The 19,927-nt window shown below is 40.5% G+C and overlaps 1 protein-coding gene across 12 annotated transcripts in view; it reads left to right on the top strand.

The window, feature by feature from the left end:
• Positions 1-19,927, top strand: part of nav3 (neuron navigator 3) — a 313,027-nt gene that overhangs the window by 230,556 nt on the left and 62,544 nt on the right. For 10 of the 12 annotated variants that reach the window (XM_032589235.1, XM_032589225.1, XM_032589228.1 and 7 more), the window contains 3 exons: positions 5,371-5,482; positions 14,467-14,700; positions 16,554-16,673. In XM_032589235.1, the coding sequence (XP_032445126.1) occupies positions 5,371-5,482; positions 14,467-14,700; positions 16,554-16,673 (466 nt within the window). The remainder of the gene's footprint in view (positions 1-5,370; positions 5,483-14,466; positions 14,701-16,553; positions 16,674-19,927) is intronic. The other 2 variants (XM_032589227.1, XM_032589238.1) reach the window with 1 other exon arrangement.

The following is a 19,927-nucleotide window of genomic DNA, read 5'->3' on the forward strand; positions in this document are numbered from 1 at the left end:
TGGCAGTGAGCTGGTAATTAAAGGAGGGACAGAAGGTGGATGGGGAACAGATAAGAGTGAGTGAAGAGAGACTGTCATTAAATAGGGGAAAAGACAGAGGGAGCGAGAACAGGAGCAGCAGAGAGTGAGCCACGGGAGATGTAGCGGCTTGTGCATCCACGCCCCTGACCGTGGTGAGGCAGAGAGACAACATGCGGACGGAGTGGAAGGATGAAGTGATTTGGTCTGGCTCGTAGTACGACCACGAGTATGGGCTGGCTCAGGGATGGATCTGGATTTTACCTGCACACCTTCCAGAGTGGTTTTCTCCCCACTCTTCACCCTCCGCTCGCTTTCCCTCCAGCCCACTGAATCCTGGACCACAGTGAGGGAGGCGTGGGACGTGGGGACCTATCTGTTTGCGTCCTCTGTTCTCCGGTTCCTCCCTCCCTCCATCTGCTTTCTCGGTGAAGGTACGACCAAGATGTGAAGGGGAGAGCCGCGCACAGGTGGAACCACTCACACGTATTGTACCTATTCCTGAGCCACCGGCAGCGAAGAGGTAGAAGATGAAGAGAGGGGCAGAGTTCTCTGTGTATCAAGGGGGCAGCCCGGCTCGCCGGCCTCCTCAGCCCCTCCCCGACAACCTCAACCTGCGGATCAAGCAGCGCTCCCTTACCAACCTGACCCTGCTCAGCGATGGCGAGCAGCGGGTCTACTCCTTGGAACTCACTGACCCACCGTCTCGTCTCTCCCAACCTCTGAGCTCTTCACCTTACTCGTCGTCTTCGCAGCGGGTGGGGGGCAGTCTGCAGGGCAGCCCCAGGAAGGAGGGCAGCACCAGGAGCACAGGTGTCCGGGGGACCAGAGCTCGATCTCTGTCACTTTCCCTCACTAAGGTCCTCTCGCAGTCAGAGCATTCCCTCATCCCAGTCCCTTGGCGACGCACCGCGGCAGGTGGGCGTCCACAACGGGCGTCGTACAGCGGCCACCCAAGGACCGAGTCACAGCGGAAGTCTAGGGAGGGGCCAGGAGCAGACGGGGAAGGCAGGAATGGATGTTCTAGTGCTGAAGCAACAGCAGAAAGGGGCGACGGGAAGCAGGGCGGCAGGGAAAAAGACGGGTACTGGGCAGAGGAGGAGGCTTCAGAGGGAGGTCCTCGAGAGGGAACGGCTCAGTTGGATAAGGAGGTGATCCTCACCATGCTGGGGGACCTGGAGCAGGTCCTACACACCTCACCCCAACCTCACCCACGTAAGTTAACCCTTCGTCTCTGCTGCGGTGGTTGGGATTCATCCAGTGTTGGAGGATTATCGTGAAGCTTAATGCAGGGAGTCAGAAATATGTGAACGCTAACTCAAAGTTTTTAAAGAAGTCATCTTAAGAACAGCAGAGCTGAAAGACCTACTATAAGCTGGATATTTTCTTAATCCTCTATTGGACGAACCATACTTCCTCACAGGACCCTGTTGGCAGTTGAAGACAATATTTAAATGTTTTTGAGATGTGGCTGTGGAATGAGACATCAGCTAGCTTAGTTTATGCTCACACATGCTCAATCACAGATGTTACAACTAGATCCCCAACACATATTGTATCACCAGCTACACAACCCTTAACCCCAATGTAACCCAAGCAATGTCTGAATTGGCTGCATTGCTGCTTAGAAAGTCAATCTATATACCATATTCTTTTGGAAGTCTTTTGCTAATATCTATGTGAACCACTTTTCTGTGTTTTTAAGCTGTTGTGAAAATATCGATAAGGTAGATTCAATGGGAGCTTTAGCTTTGAGGAGATTATTGCTGACTTTTTTGGCAGGTGGAGGAATGATTCAGCATTAAAACCCAAAAATACCTCTGATGGTGGGAAACCGATTCCTCCTCTCCAGAAAAAGCTCAGCCTCACCCTCGCAGGCTGTGAGTCACACAGCCACTCTGATCAATACCTCATTATTACTGTGTTTGTGTGCAGGCTTTTCGATGTATGTCTGTCTTGCTTTTTTTAATTATTATTTATGCATGCACACCTCAGTATGTACATACTAGTATGTATTCATATTAAATAGCTTATTGACTTTTGGAAGCTTTGTCAGTGTGGCTTATAGGAGAACCCTACCAGCCTCATCAGCCAGTCATGTTTAAAATAATTCCAGTACTGTGGACCCCCTGTAATTGCATCGTTCGGGGTCCGCAGCCAACCATGACTAGCTACAATCTACAAATACTTGAGACGCCCTCCTAAAAATCTTATGAATACCCTTCTTAATAGTTCATTTTAGAAGATAAATACACAAGCAAATTTTCTGCAAATAATTTGTAGTTACGTTCCAAAAAATCTGCAAATAGGTGAACCAGGGAATAAAGATCTGCAGATAGTTGTATCTGTATGGTGTTTCATCAGCTTAAACAAAAGTGTTAAAAGTCTTTGTGCAAACTGTACATTTTTAACAGCTCGTGAAAGTATGCATACTCTGACATTTTTCACATTGTGTCTCCTCAAAACCACAAACTTTGTCTTTTATGGTGAAATTATATGGTCAATTCACACAAATTTGCACACAACTGAGAGAAATGAAAGAAAATGCATATTTTGGGGGGAGATAATTTATGCAGAATTTGAAAATTGGGGCATGGATTAGGATTTAAGCCCCCTTTTACTCGCATACCCCTAAATTCAATCCAGTTCAAACAATTGCCAAAGACATTCTTGAGTTAGTAAATTATATTTTGTTTTCTCATATTTTATAAATAGAAATCTGGAAAGTTTGATAAAATTAAATTTAGTTCAATGAATTACATTGAAAATTCACCTAGTTGGCTTAAAAATTCATCGGTGTATGATTTAACCTCAATATTCAAGTATTCTGTGAAGTGTGTTTTAAAGATTATAAGTAAACAAACAACATCATCATGAAGACCAAGGAACATACAAAAACCTCAGTGTCCAGATGCTAAAAACAGGTGGGGATGCATCCCAAAGGGTGGTTGAATCTAATGCTCACCTCACTGGTGGAAAAAAACATTTTATATTTGTTCAAAATGATGAACTTCTTGGTGTTTGTCTACTGAAGGGGTTTCTAAGTCCAGTCTTCAGGGGCTACCATTCTGCATGTTTTGGAATCAAATCTTCTCTAACCTAGCTGACCCCCAGTCTGTCACATAAAATCTCATTTAAAATAATTTGTGTTCATAACATAACCACACTTCAGAAGAAGGAATTCTGTTATTCTCATGCTCGCATCCTACGGTCTGCACAATTACTAATGTCTTTCCTAAGGGAGACATTCGGAAAACCGGGGCGTCCTGCCGCACAGGTGAGACCTCTGCGACTACTCTGCAAATAATTTCTCATAAATGCACAGGCACGTCTCCATGCTGCATGAAGTGTTGGCTCACGACAGAGAATACTGGGCCAGATTTCGCCGTGTCACTTTGTAATGGGATTGTAATTGGATATTTCTCAAAGGGGCCAGTGAGTTGATGGATAGACGTGAGGAAAAAAGGGAGAATTACAAAGGAAGAGTAATTCTGCGTTAGGTGTGTGGTGCCGATGGGCATTTTTAACTCCTGCATCCGGACAAAACCAAATCCAGGACAGAGAAGCTTTTACTGCTATCACAGGAATCGGGCCAATTCATATTATATTCCTATTTACTCTGATTCTCGTTAGGCAGCTATAAAGTAGACATTAGCTGTCGAGTCAGAGGTGAGCATTGCAAAGATAAGCTATGACCTCAATTACTTAACACAGCTTTGCACTTTGTGGGATCATAATTGAGGTCAACGTTTGACTTGAGAATAGTTGATGCTACACTGCTGCGTGTCTTGAAGTCCTACAGGCATGACAGACCATAATAATCCTATAATTGTTGGCAGTGTAGCTAAAAATCTAATCCCCAACGCAACAGTTCCTTGCTAGAAATGCTCCCATATTTAAGTCTCTCATTGGTGTTTAAAGAATTGGAAATAAAGTTGTGACGTGACAGTATTTTGCCACTTTTCCTCTGATTTCTTTTTTTTTTCTTTCTTTCTCTCTTTAAGCTGCCAGAACTTTTAAAATCAATGCATCCGGGCAAGCAAACAGAGCGCTGTCACAAAGAATTCCTCAAAGCTGGGAGGTCCTTTACACGGTTGCAGCAGAAAGCCTGAAAACAAAGTTCCATTCTGCATTGATTGTGTGCTGCGTTGTTGTTCTACGGCGAATACCTTTAGCTCCACCGTGTGAAAATAAAAACATTTATTTATCCTAGTGTGGTTGCAACGTTGCAAGAAATCTTGTAGGATTGAAAACCAGCACTGCAACAAACCTTTGTTTCATGGAGCCAGGCACTGTTCTCCACCACTGCTTGCAGAATAGCAGCTGGAGGAAGTGACGGAAATTAAATGAAAGCTCAGGTGAAAGTCTTGCAATTGTGTCAATCTCCAACAAAATGGAAAATGGAGTTGTCACTCTAGCCTCACTGCTGGCCGGCGCCATGCATGGCGGCCTTTGTATCCTAACAGGGTCACTGTGACATCTGCAGAGTCCACTTGCATCCTAACTGAATGATTCAGCTTCTTAGCCCGGTTCAAACCCATGTTGAGTAATTTATCAATGAAGCCATTTCATTACCAAGGTAGTTTTTGTTTAGAAGCACCTTTAACCCTCGAAAGCAGAGAGTGACTGCCCATCCGCTCCACGTCTCATTCCACTTGTTAATTACCCATTCTGTTGCCGCTGCCCGCAGATACAGGCTATCTCAACAAGTTAACAGGGAGCCTTAATTGGATCAGACAAGCAGATATTTTGGTGTACCCCTTCTGCGCTCTGCTGTGAAAAATTGCCCAGAGTTCTCTTGTTATCCTCTCTCCTGAAGAACACATCTGTTGCCTCCATTCAGCAATTGGTTCATTTGTAAAGCAGACAGTAAGAAGGCTAGAAAACACGTTGATGTCTTTTTTTAAGTCCAGTTTGCGGTTGTAGGCCGCAGGGTCTCCCACCGTTCTTGACAAAGGAGTGATAGAGCTTGCTTTTCCAACCAAGGCAGTCCTGAGCTGACTGACGGATCTCGTGGTGTCATCCCATGACATTTCTGCTTCAGCCTGGAGGGGAAGCGGTGGATAAAACGATAAAGTGAAAGAAGTGCATGTAGTGCAGCCTGACAGGCTGTTTACAGTATAAGCTCACAACTGTCAGCAAAAGGCTTGCTGCCACCGCAATTGGTCACCATTCCGTTCCCCCCGTCTGAGATGTTCAGGGACAAGCGATGAAACGCTCTGTCAGACGTTCTTACCGCTTCTTCGGCTGTGTGTGGCTGGCCATGCTGGAACATGGAAGAGGGTTGTGTGTTGTTGAGTGTGTGGGTGCAGGCCCAAGCATCTGAGTGAATCGAATTTTATTGTGTCTCAGCAGGCGAGGACCCCGAGACAAGGCGTATGAGGACGGTGAAGAACATCGCTGACCTGCGGCAGAACCTGGAAGAGACCATGTCCAGCCTGCGGGGGACACAGATCAGCCACAGGTGGGCCAGCTGATGGTATTTTCCATTCCTCAAAGGTTATATTGGATGACTTGGCTCTGCTTGGTGTATGTGGAAGAGACGTAGAAACATTTGATCTATTTACTATATTTACTATTTTATCTGTCAAAATGACAGATAAAATACATAACAGATCTTTTCTGGTTTTTGCAGGTAATAGCTGTAGGGTAGTCTCTTTCTGTTTTGCCTTTCAACTGAATAGTAAATCTCTAATTTATCTTCTACATGTTACTTACCAGTATTTACCTTGACTACTGCCAAATTACCTTACTGTAACCCAACCCTAACCCTAGGCTGACCTCAACCTCTAACTCTTTTTTGATTTCCAGCCACTATCTAACTTTAGAATGACATTATAAGGTTGTAGTCTGACATACAGTACAGACCAAAAGTTTGGACACACCTTTTAATTCAATGAGTTTCCTTTATTTTCATGACTATTGACATTGTAGATTCACACTGAAGGCATCAAAACTATGAATAACACATGTGGAAATATGCACTAAACAAAAAAGTGTAAAACAACTGAAAATAGCCCTTATATTCTAGTTTCTTCAAAGTAGCAACCTTTAGCTGTGATTACTGCTTTGCACACACTCTGCATTTTCTTGATGAGCTTCAAGAGGTAGTCACCTGAAATGGTTTTCACTTCATAGGTCAACCTGCCCTGCCATGTTAATAAGTGGGATTTCTTGCCTTATAAATAGTCATGAAAATAAAGAAAACCCATTGAATTAGAAGGTGTGTCCAAACTTTTGGTCTGTACTGTATTTCATATTTTATTGATAGAACTGACTTGGCTCTCAATGTGTACATTTAATCATCCACATGTTCCACTTTAACACCTGAAGGCTGTTAAAGTTAAAGACTTTAGAGGTCCTTGAATCAAGCTCACTGTTTGATGAAAAAAATGTGGAATCCCAGTTAAATCTGAGAGAAAAAGCCAGTTAGAGTAACAGATAGACCTGCAACAAACTTTGTGTTACTAACCATAAGCTTATATTAGCTTTCATATTGGCCACTAGATAGCAGTTTCGTTTATGTTGTAAGTTTAGTTGAGCAAACCAGTATAGAGTACAAGAAAGTTCTTGCAGACGTTACTGAACTGTTAAATCTGGCTGATTGAAAGAAAATGTGCCACCCAACAGGAGAAACAAAAGGTGTTAAAAATCATTCAAGAAAGTAAATAATTTCTCAAGTTTATAAGTTGGATCAAGTTCAACATTTAGAAAGATTGAAAATAAATGGACCAAAATGTGGTAAGCCATAACCTAGCCCGACACAGGCAAATAAGGAAAACAAAACCAACAGTAAACCCAGTCTCAAAGTAAAAAAAATGAAAGAAGAAAACAGGTGAATGAACCTCTAAGGAATCCCGGAATAAAATGCAAGGATCTGACAAAGAACTGAGTAGACCAGGATAGCACATAGCAATATGAGAATTGTTGAACTTGATTAATGAAAAATATAGTTTTTCATTATTGAATTCCATGCCTTAAAGATTTCAAGCCAAAGGATGTTTCATTGTCCACAATTCATTGTTTTCCTCATATTAATTGATTTCTTGTTCTCTATTTGTTGTAAAAAATTTTAAAAAATAAAGAACAACTGGTTCTGCAGCAGTATATTTGAACTTTTAGGCCTATGTTTTACAAAAAATTTCTAGAGTCATACTCTTATTTTAGATTTTGTTTTGTAATAAAAAAAAAAAAAATAAGTGACTCATGCTTAGAGGTGGTGACATAAACATCTTAATTCCTCCTCACTTTGCGCGCCTCTTCTTTGGTTAGTAGTCGAAAGCCTACACTGAGTTTTCAGATGTTTCCCGCTGAAAGCAGCTGTCAGCTGCAGCCCGCTACTTAAACACATCTGATCTTTTGTAAATGCTCAGATCTGCTTCAGCATGTAGGAAGTGATAATGTGCTGCAGAGATAATCAAAAGGAAGGGACAAATATGGGCTCTTAATGACTGAATGGTTTAAAGCAATATGTCCTGCAAACCTCTAGTCATGACAAACAAGAAATGTTTAAGTTGTACTCGAGCAGAACAAAAATAGTGTTAAAATCAGCTAAATTCCTCAAATAAATACAAGTCGTACTCCAATTGTCTATTAGTCGGACGCAGACCTGTCTTCAGCTTGCCATGCCAAACTCTCTTGTGCATTTAATGATGAGAATAAAAGTGGGTTTCTTCTTTCTTACCGTCTGCATATCTTGTCTTCCAAGACCTGATATCATCTACAAAAACTGAGTCTTTCTCCTCATGGAGAATCTAAGAACATAAGGTGCAAAGATTACATCTTGGGAAAAGACCAAATGATAACCATTAATATTTGTCAGCCTCCTGATCAATGGTTCACTCCCCGTCTCGCTCCTTTCCTCCCTCAGTCTATTATTTTGTGTGTTTTGTGCCCCATTTAGAGAGGAAGATGGTGGCCAGGCTGCCGTCAGCCATGACAGATGGTAGTCTGTGGCGGTGTGTGCACACGAGTGTGTGTTGGGTTTTCCACGTCGCGGAGTCTCAGCCAGAGAAAGATCAATATATATAGTTCCATTGTATTACCTCTGTGTTTAATGGGACCTGGAGGTTTGGGCTGTGAAGTGTTTGAAAAGCCTTAGGAGGGCCTTCTCATTTATATGCATCAGTGGCACCAGAGCAATGTGTATGAAGTATCTGGCGAATGATTATTAGCTACTTGAGCCAGATTTCTGAGCTTAGCTTTAATGTAAGGAAGGAGCTCAGTTTGTGAAAAAGGCTGGTCAGGCCATCTTAATCGCTGCACAGGATTAAAAATGGCCGTCATCACCATGAGGCCATTTTTGTTAGGTTGCAGTTCTGTCATCTCACCTGCTTCTTCTTTGAGATTTCCTCTTTGTACCAGTTTACATACCAGCTACAAGAGTCCAAAGCATGAAAAGGACAAAGCTTATCAAGATATTAATGTAAAGTGATGTACACGACTTTACATTAATATCTTTTACCCACCTCTGGCATTACATAAAGACCAGAGGTGGGTAGAGTACCCTAAAACTGTACTCACTTAAGAGTAGCGGTACTTCTGGATATTTTTACTGAAGTAAAAGTAAAAAGAAACCGTCCAAGAAACTACTCAAGAAAGAGTAAAAAAGTATTTGGTATAAAGGCTGCAGAAGTACTGAGTAACTGATCAAACCAGATGCTCAATCATTTAATATTTAAAAATTACATCACCACCAAAATGCAAAATTAGGTGAAAATTTTGGTATTTTAAAGACCAAAATGAAAATAATTCATATGAATAACATGATTACAAAACAACAAAATTATAGAGAAACCAAACTGTTTCACATCAGTTTATTTCAATATAAAACTCATGAAACTTTAACAAAAGTTGCAGGTGTGTGTCTGGTGAATATTTAGTCTGATCAAGATTGTTTTTCATTCAGCGACTTTACTCACAGTGGGTAGAGTATCCAGACATTTTACTCAAGTAAAAGTAATGGTACTTCATAATAAAATTACTGAAGTAAAAGTAAAAAGTACAGCACAGTTAAATTTTTCCAAAGGTTACATTAGTAAATTACTACCCAACTCTGGCAAAGACACTGAATAAAAGAGACAAACATAAATTATCATGACTATGTAGAAATCATCGAACCATCCGACTGGCCGTTCGTCCGTCCATCCAATCATCCACACAGCCATCCGTTGATCAACCATCCATGTATATTTTTACATCCTGTTCAGTGCTGCAGGGCCTGGTGTGTGTAACAGCTGTGATGTTCACCAAAATAAAGCAAGTTTGTATTAATACAACCCTCTTATACTTTTAAAGTCCCACGACTGCACAACAGACACAACAACAGAGCCTCTGTGTGGCGTATCACAGCAACAAGGCGATGACCTCACACATGGCTGCTTGGTTAGCAGAGCAACAGCTAAAGATGGCATATGAAATCCTCCTGTGTGGAGTGGCCTGTAGCTCCGCGGCTAAGCAGTTCAGCATGTGGGCTGCAGAAATGTTTGCTCACAGCCACGTGACCAGGTTAGCACCAAGTGTTGTTAGAGAAAGCCTCCTTCCTTGTCTAAGTCCAAGAAGAATAAAAGGAAATGCTTTGGTTTTGATTTGTGATTGATTAAAACTACTACAGTCATCTTGAGATTATTTGGAGTGGAAGGTGAAAACCAGTTAGCTCTAAGATTGTTTATCCAACTTTATTGTTTGCCAGTGGTGTTTTATATGTGCTGTAGTTTGCTGTATGCTTCTATTGGGATTTTTAAAATATGTTTTAATCTTGAATTCACAAGAAATGTAGGATAAGGCAATGTCCTTAACTTTTAAAAATAGCTCATTTTTCCAAAATTTTGAAAATCATTTGGTAAGGTAACACAAACAAAATGATGAATCAGTAGAAATGTTATTATAGTTTACATAGAAGCTAGCCACCTAAAAAATGAGATTTAAGATGTTATTTTTGATAATGGCATTTTTGAGGCCTTAGTCAACTAAACTAGTGTCGCCCTCAAAGACTCGCTGTATTGAAGGCTATACACTTCCTATGCACTCTGGTGGATAATGTAAGTGCTACAGGTGGCAAGTACTAGCCAAGGTCTTTATTTAGATAAGCATTTTTATCGAAAGCATCCAATAATCTAACCTCTCTTGCCTCATGTTTTAAAGGGTTAATTCAAAATCGCATATATTTTGCAACTGGAAAATCTCCTTCCACTCAACTATCTTTGCTTTTTTTACGACCGGGATTTCGGCCCAATAACAAAATGTCATTCAGACAATAAAAAAATGCTGCTGGTCGACATAGGGAGGAAGAAGTGATTGAAGACAGACTGTTCCTCGACAGTGAACCCAGCACAACAACAGAGCTATCCATGTCCCTACTCCTTGGAGGGTTCAGCAGACGCTGCGGGATATTCTGAACATAATAGCTTTACTGGGTCGGGTTTGCTTTGTGTTTACACCAGGGGAGCAGACACACGGCTCTGGAATTGACGAGATGGCTGTTTGTGCAGTTCGAGTACATGTATGAAATCTTTACAGAATATTATCCGCCACACAAAGCAATCTGCGATCACGGTGGCACTGAAACTACCAAATGACATGTGCCCAGTGGTAATAATGGGTCAGAGTCAGAGGCACTTCTCAACATTTCACAATGTTCTCGTCAGAATTGCCATTCTGAGAGGTAAAGTGGTATGATTCAACTTGATGAAGACAATCAAAGCCACCTCTGGAGAAGATGAGTTTTCAGTCTGTAATGGTAGATGGAAAGTGACTTGACTGTTCTGACACTGCATGTGTGCATGTATGGGAAACTGACCGCAGAGGCTCTAAAACTTGAGAAAACAAGGTCCGTCTCAGTTGTATTGCATGATCAAGCTATAGTAAAGTACAAAAGTTCATAAACAAGTCAGTCTTGTAATTAATCAAGAAGCAATCAGTCTCTTAATCTCTTAAAAACCAGAATTCATGTAGACATCAATGACACCTGGGGCTTAACACAATTCATATTTGAACTTACAACCAATAGTGGATCTGAATCTTTTAACCTATTAGACATTTTCATTAAAAATGTGTTAAACGAATATTGACAGGCATTCAGTAAAAGCTCGTCTTGAACTCAACTGTTGAGGCCATTAAATGTTCATATTTTGTAGACAGCAGGATGCTAATTATAAGGAATGACACCCTATCTTGGCTAAACTTAAGAACATTTTGAAGTGACCTGGTAACCAACCATCAGTTCAGGTAAAAAGGTCAAACCTGGTGTTTTTATGTTCCCCACAGAGCGGAATATTGTACTGAATGTTTCACCAACAGATATTTGGAGTTTCGAGCTGCCACTGTGTCTAATATTGAACATAGCATTAGCTTAATACATTTGACAAATTGCTCTGGAGATAGAATCTCCAAACAATGCCCTGAATTGAATTAACCCGTCCAAGAACTGACTGGTATATCGAGCGCTCATTAGCAGCGGTAGGAGACGGTGTATTTATATTTAGAAATGCTCAGCGATACATTTCCCCCTGCTGTCAACAGGCATTCTTCTCCAACTGAGCTCATGGCAAAACACAAAATAATCCCCACTGAGGTTTATCTTTTTTACTTATAGTTGTGTGTGACACCCAATGCCTGGGTGAAGCAGAGATAGAAAGAAAAGGTGCCAGCTCTCTGGAAAATGTGATTTGGATTTAGGCTAAGGTTATGTAACTATATTTTACTAGAGGTCTATAGTCATTTGATAAATATATCAAAATATGCAATAAAGTGAAATTGAGTTTTTCTTCTCCAGAGGATGTTGAGGAAGGTAAGACTTCCTTCCTTCAGATGTTAGAACAGCCCTCAGGAGGGAAGTGGCACTTGATCAAATGTCTTGACACCAAACCATCACAGGAAGTTACCTGTGAAATCAGTGACCTCTTGGTTAGCGATTTCTGTCCAGGTCAATGCATTCAGTCTCCATGGTAACCAACAGTTGCACTGGCCAAAGGATTTAAGCATTCTTAAATGCTTTCATTATGGTGTGTGGTTTCGACTTGTATGAACACTACGGCACAAGGGCTGGCGCTACACAGCAGACCACACCCTTTTGTTGTCTGGACCAGCGCACGTTAGCTGGAACCCGTCAAAGCCAGTCAAAAACAAAACCACAGCAGCACATCCTGTGTGTGCTCCACGCTGTAACTGTAATTAATCCCTTTATTCTTAAGATTAAACATTAGCAGCTGGAAGCATCAGTGTCGTTTTTAAAGCACTTACGCTTGGTTTATGCTGGACTTTTTGTCCGCGTGGCACAGTTCAGTCAAATTCAGTCATTTCACCAGTAAAATCCTTTTGCACGACATCGTGGGACGAAATTTTCCACTCCATATACCTCTGATATTTTGTAACTGCGTGGACAGTTCTGTGCGGAAAAAGCTATTGAATGAGCAAGAGCTTGTGGAGGTTTGCAAAGACATATTGAGGGTCCCACCAATACAGACCACCACGCTCACAGGTTTTGCCATGTTGCTACTACCAACTATGTTGTACGCTTGCTGTAGGCGACCTACACTGCCCCCTAGAGTCTAGCAGAATGTGGGCTAGAATGGGGATGAAACGCACAGAGTATAATTGCTGCAAAGGTTGTCGGCCTGATTCCGCAAGTCTTTTTCACACAGAATGTACAGCCATCAAACGTAAACCAAGCTAAAAATGTTTCTTGCTGACCCATCAGTCTTCAGGTACACCGCAAGCCGTACATCCCTATTTGGTTTGGCTTTCATTAAACAAAATTTTTCTTTTGAAAATAATTAGTCCCTCTATTGAATTTTAGTTACACAGACTTTAAACGCGTTTATGCTTGGAATAATTGGTTGGTTGCGTATAAATTAACACTTTTTAATTCATAAAAAGACATTTGAAGTGTATTTAGATCTTTCTGTGGACGGTGAAGTATTTGCCAATTTTGAAACTTTAACATTTTTTTAACCCGTAGGTTAAATTAAGCCCATTAATTCAACATGAAACACATTTTAAATACATTTAGACATTCATTAACTTAGGTTTTACTTATGAGCCCAGTTTTGCGTAATTTAAACAAAAAGAAAAAAACAATCCTCACTGTCATTTCAAGGAAACTTTGCTCAGAACAGGAATTGTTTCTTTTTGCTTTCTGTCATTCCGTTTATCATTCTGATCATTCTCTCTGCTGCTGCTGTCTCAGATACAGATAAGCTGATTTAGCAACCTGCATTATCAACAGCTAAGTGATTCTGATTTAGATGGTGGCTAATTGATTGCTGAAACTCTGCAATTGCCTGGAATTGAATCCCTGCATCATTGTGCGTGCAGCAGCCTCAGAGGGTGTTGATAGAGATTAGTCATGAACATGACTGGCATTGCTGCCCTTCTCATGTTGGCACTTGGCATTACTGTGTGGTGCAGTGTTCTCTCCTTTCTCGCCATTACACACACACACACATACGCCCACGCACACACAGAGCTGTTCTCACACCTCTCCCTGCTATCTTTGAGACGCTGCGTTAAGATGGCATTTGTTTTTGCCACATAATGACGGTCAGTCTACTGAAACAGGATTTCAAATAGGCTTTTCCTCCCACTCACAGAGACGAATCATCCAACAATCTTAAGATATGAAAGTACTGCAGGAAATGCTAAGTCACTGTGAAAGAATGTTTCTGGACTCAGTCTTTTTTAGGTGGTTTCTTGCTGAAAATGAGTCAAAATCACAATCAAAACCACAATCCTGTTCTGTTTCTATAGGAATATGTTTTTATCTAATGCAACAGATTTGCATAAATCTTTGTGATTTCATTAGAAAAATAGCAGATCTTTCCCAAAGATTCAAATCAGTGATCTCTGTGGATTCTTTTTCATCAAAAGCATGCGGTGCACTCCTTTTTCCAGCAGAGAGCGCTCCAACAAGGTACCACAACTGGCAACCTTTGCTGTCTGTGAAAAGATTCATATGCATCTACATGGGAAATGGCTTTCCCTGTAAACTTACAATAATTCGTCTTTGTTTGGAGTCTTTCTATGGAAATTGTAGAACTCTGTCAATGTTTTAATTTAAAGCATAAGTCTTTATAGATATATTTGCCAGTCTTTCTATGGGGACTGAATTTCTTGCCAATTTTTCTTTGTGAAAGAGCTCAAGCTCAGTCAGATTGGATGGGCTGTTTGTATTTATGCATTTAAGCCATTGTGTGTTTTCCATAATAAGGTGCTTAAATCATTATTAATTTATCAGTGAATTTTAAAAATGAAAGAAAAAGAACGCTGTATTGTAATTGCCTCATATACACCCTAATGGCACTAAAAGCAACTGAGATTCTGCTGTTGAACATTTGATCAGCCCTTTACATGTCAATGTTTAAGTATTAGTTGATGAATTAGTAACATGGTCTGTAACTTTGCTGCAATAAGTTTATATTTTGTTCTTTTTTTACCCTTCTCTTTGTGCAGTACGTTAGAAACAACCTTCGACACCACAGTGACGACCGAGGTGAACGGGCGGAGTCTCCCCGCTCTCGCTGCTCGCTCCTCCCCCATGGCCTGGCGTCTTGGCCAGTCTCAAACCCCACGTCTCCAGGCAGGCGAAGCCCCCTCCATGCCCAGCGGATATCCTGCGCCCAGGTCCAGCACAGCGGGCGCCGCCCCCAACACGGGCCGATACAGCGGCCACTCGGACCCCTCCAGGTGTGTTACTCAGTTCCGGAAAACTCATTAATTTCTAAGATTCTTTCCTTATTCTTTTGCAGTGACTTATAAAACTTTATTAGAAATTGCTGTGGGTTGATTTGAAATGTGACGGACACAGAGATGAAAAAGAAAGGAAATAGAAAGAAGCATAGAGAGAAGTCGGCACCCCAGAAGTCTGCCTCCACACCTGCAGAAAGCGAGAAAACAAACCCGACAAACATACGCATGTAAATGACACTGAAAAATGTACGGTATAAGTCAATACTAGATGTTAGTGGCAACTGGAGCTCAACGTACGGTGTATATGAGAAGCACTTGAATCTATTCATGTGTGAGTGTTAGAAGATGGATGGAGCTAAATACAGAGCAATCGCAAATAAAACATAGTAGAGGTTGAAAAGGACTTGACTTCTACTTTGAAAATGACCCAAAACATACAGGCAGAACAAAAATGGTAAAGTATAGACAGTATAATCATGTGTAAGAAAGAGTCTGTCTATCATCTTTTAAGCTCATAAGGTTTAAAGATGATGTCCAACAAATCTGTCTGAGCATTAGCTATTTTGCAAAAAAGAATGCGGAAACTTTTGGTGTGTAAACCCGCAAAGCTGGTAGCTACAGATATTTGGGAGCGGGGGGGTCTCTGCCACTGCGGCAGAATCTCTACGTAGTTAAGTAGTTTAGCATTACTTTCAAGGTCTTTTTGACAAGTGACATGACTCATTTTCATTCAGCCTTTTTCATATTGCCTTTGTCCAAAAAGCACTCAGAAATTCATGTTTAGCTGGCTATTTAAACGGCAACCCAAGGCCACACTTTCTCTCTGCATCAATACAAATAGGCTGCTGTCATCCACCAAGGCTGTCTTTGGTTTTTCAAGCCTTCAACGGGAAGATTCAGATGATGCATTTCCGCAGCCGTTGCTGGCTCTCGATAAGCTGACAGATTACCTCAACAAGAAAAGAGACAAGTTTTATTGGAAACATTATAGTGCCTCTCCGGCTGGTGACCTTCATTGATTACTATGGCAATATACTGCATGTTGTAAAAAAGTCAAGAGATGTGTGAAACCTCTTCCTATTCCACATTTACTCACTTCCACATGAGCACACACTCCACAGACAAAAGGTGTTCCAAACATTTAAACAATGATCATAATAATGCTGTGGTCAGAAGCTTACATCTAACACATCAGGGACATGATGTCATATCTTCATGTTGACGGATTAATTTGAACAACATTTTTCCAGGGTGGAATAATCATGAAGCAAACTAATTAAGGCTGGAGCCACTCAAGAAGATTATACATTGCAAAATGGTTTTGATCACTGATCAAATGGTTTTGTCCAAGTTTTAAACTTTTGACCCCAAGTCATCGTCTTTATGAAGAAGAGAGATTCTTTGGTAGGTGCTTACCCAAAACTCAGCAAAACCTCACCCTGCATAAAACTGGAAATCACTGGAATACCCATGTGAATATCTTGTAAAGCAGATCTTACATCACAGTTGACTAAAAGAGGGAGCCCACCTTTAAAGAACCACCTTACGAGCTTTGATGCCTTCCAGCTCCACAAATAAAATGCATTTCCACACATGGACAATCCAACCACTTTCTGAAGAAAGACTGACTGACCTCAGTCTTTAAAAATATGCTTGAAGAAATCAAGTAGAGGCTTTTCCTTTCAAAAACTTAACACATTTGGGTTTTCCAACAGATCACACATCAAAACTGATTTTGAATGGAGAAGCACTGGAACACCATTCTATATCTTGATAAAACACGATATAGAACGACTTGCGCCGTTGGTTTCGTTTAATATTTAAATTACTAAAGAGTTGTCCATTCACAGATACCTAACCGACAGTGGCCTCCACCTTTATGGACGGACTGCAGGCCGATCCTCGGATGTGACTTCTCCTCGGGAGATTGCCCAGAGAGGGAGCAAAGAGATACAGGGCGACATTGACAGGTGAGGACAGAATCGATCAGTGTCGCTGTGACTGCTGGTCTCTGTGTCAAGATGATCCGTAAGAGAATAACCCAAGCACAGGAGGAGGCAAAAAAAAAGTCCTTTCAATCATGGCAATGTGTATTACCATTGTGTCCCTCACATGTTTCTTCATTCGCTTTTCTAGTTGCTTTTCATTATCAGCTTCAATCAGCAGAACAAGTTTAAGTGCAAACACCCCAGAGTGCACTGTGCTATACTGTTAATGATACTGATGCATATAATATATATATACTGTATATATAAAATGTACTAAAAGTGAGCTGATCAAACTAATATGAGAGTCTTTGATGTTTGGACAGAGATCTGTGAGTGTTTTTGTCACATCAAGCGACTCTACTTATTGTACTTTTAAATTATTAATGTTGTTAAGACCGGAGTGTAAAACATCAAATTTTGCTTTATCGTATTTAGTGAATGAGTCGCCTACTTACTGTCATCCTTCTGTTGCCTATGTGCTTTATGTCTCTCACTTTTAAGTGTATGTTGTCTGTTTTCTGTACAGTATTTTGGGAAAATTGAGGATTCAGAAAGCATGAGCTTACTGAAGACAGAGGTTTGTAATGGTATAAGGACATGGGAAGCAAGAGGAAACTTAAGCTGCTGTCATTCTGGTTCCTGTGCTGTGGTGTATGCTACCGTATCACAAAATGTTTTACGTAGCTCTAAACATGAAGACATTAAGGTGTGAAAACATCAGCTTTGTTTCTGCTTTTTTTGTGATTACAGTATCTTGTTTTAATATACAGTACATGAGGACCAACTGGTGATTTAAAACTCAGAGATGCCAATGGACCTTCATCAGTGCAGACAAAGTGTCTGCATAGTTGAGAATGAGATTGGAAAACTATATTGTTGGGTCATTGCTGTGACATTTGAGCAACACTTGTGTAAAAAAATATATCTTTAGTGGTAGCACATGATTGTGATATAGCAGGCTCTGGAGTTTTATTTTGACATTTTTAAGGACTTGCTTCTAGGCCTGTCACGATAACAAATTTTGCTGAGCGATTAATTGTCTCAAAAATTATTGCGATAAACGATAATATTGTTTGAAGACCTTTTTACACTGATTTAATGGAAATGACGTAATAATGCATGTGATTTCCTGCCAAAGATAGATACACTTTATTTTCAAAAGAACACTTAACACTGGAACTGATAAACAAAATAAACAAAACAACCAAAAACAAAAATAAAATGGATTCTCAGTCTCCATTAACAAAAAATGTACTTGAATAAAAACTAAACAACATAAAGATAAAGTGTAAATAAATACTGCATTCAACCAAAAGAGGGCAGATTATGAAGTCTGTATATTATGTTGCCCTTCAGTAATAATTAGATTTAAATAGAGAAGACGGGCACATCTGATTACCTGATGCAATAGTTCACACTACACGTTTTTTTTGCCCAGATTTTTTCCCTTATAACAATCTTAGAATGTTGGTCGTTCTAAAATTGTCGCTTGCGATTTCATAACCGATCATCCTGTAGTGTGTGGTGTGTTACGGTAGATCGTCATTGTCGCTCTGATCTAAATCAGGAGTTTTCCCCGACTGGGAGCTTAAGGCAGCCTGTTGAATGTGACAGGTAGCCAATCAGAAAGCTCGGATTTTCCTCCGTGCTTTCTGAGGGGAAATTATGAAGAGGAATCCCAAACAGCTGACACGACGCAACCCGAAGTCCAGCCGACATTGGAGATGATATGTGGAAACAACATTAATGTTTATTCAACATTTTGTGCAAAGAATATGAAATAAGAAATGACAAGGGGAGGAGTTGGAGCGAAATTGCTACCGCAGTTGATAAACCTGGTAACTTTTCAGCTGTTCTTCGTTAATGTGACATAAATAGGTTATAATGTCAAGACTTTACGCTGACACTAGCCACTTGCATTGCAGGTAGACTAAAGCATTGATTAATGCCCGGTTTTTAAATTAGTTAACTGGACTTGTAGCCATTATTGGACACCACACGGCACGATCGAACCCGATCGAACAGTTATACCTAGGATTTCTGTCGGCTAATGTGTGATCTCTCAGGTTTTGAAAATGGGCTGACAACTCGTGTCGTGCGCGCTGGGCATTACACTAAGGAAATAAGGAAGGGAGGAGTCAGTGGAGAGCACCGGAGTTGAGCCTTTTTTCGTTCAGTGTCATCAACAGAAAGAGAAAAAGGCTGGAAGAGACGATAAAGTCGATAATTAAAATGAGGTTGATAGTTTCAATTTATCGTACGATTAATTGATTTATCGTTTATTGCGACAGGCCTACTTGCTTCGTTTAGAACTCTTTAGACAGACTTGTGATTTTATATTATAGATGTCAAAGTGTGACTTATGGGCTATTTGACACCCTTGGAGTGAGTTTATGTGGCCTGTGACTATAATTTCACAACAGTACAAATTTAGAGTCCCAGCACAAGGAGTTGATGCCGAAGCATTATTTTACTGTTGAGTAAGTTCTTTTTAAAACCGAAAATGTGAATTACATGCACATTGTTTAGCTCTTCTTTAATTCCATATTTAATACCATCATAAATATCTAGTGACTTTTCCAAAAAACGAGAATTTATTAAGTGTGGCCAATTGTTTCCAAAAAAAGGACTGACCTATATCTCTCTCTTCTTTTGGTGAGAATAAGAGATTAAACTAATTTCCAGATTAAAAAAGCAGGAAACACCTTTTCATGTGTCAGAGCTTTAGTTTTCTAAAAAAGAAAATAAAAAAAATGCCAACATTTTTTTTTTTATTCAGTTTATTTTTGAGCAGAAACCAAATACGCCACACAATGTTTTTGTGTGTGTGTGTGCTTTTAAGTGACAATAATATTCGTTGTGGCCTTTACAACTTTGGCCCCAGTTGCACAAACAATTATATTACAGCGTGATAAAATTGCATGTAATTTAGGGTGTTGCGAAGTTTTGCACTACATAGTATTATTAGCGTCTGTTTTTGTTTCATCCCAGAACAAAGTGATCTACATTTGGAGGTTGTTTTTGCTATAAATCAGCCGACTGGCGTTCTGGCTTTATGTGGCCTGAGTCGGGGAATCAGCAGGCCATAAACTCTCTAGCTGAACCACGTCTCTTAACTAAAGACATGGTTGCTGTGCAGGAAAAGTTGGTGTTCTATTTCCACTCTTAATTTTTCTTCCATCGTGCTACAAAACGAAGAGCAACAATTTCAGTTTGGGCTTAATACGTTAAACCTT

Source organism: Xiphophorus hellerii, chromosome 17, assembly GCF_003331165.1.
Source record: "Xiphophorus hellerii strain 12219 chromosome 17, Xiphophorus_hellerii-4.1, whole genome shotgun sequence".
Taxonomy (NCBI): Eukaryota; Metazoa; Chordata; class Actinopteri; order Cyprinodontiformes; family Poeciliidae; genus Xiphophorus; species Xiphophorus hellerii.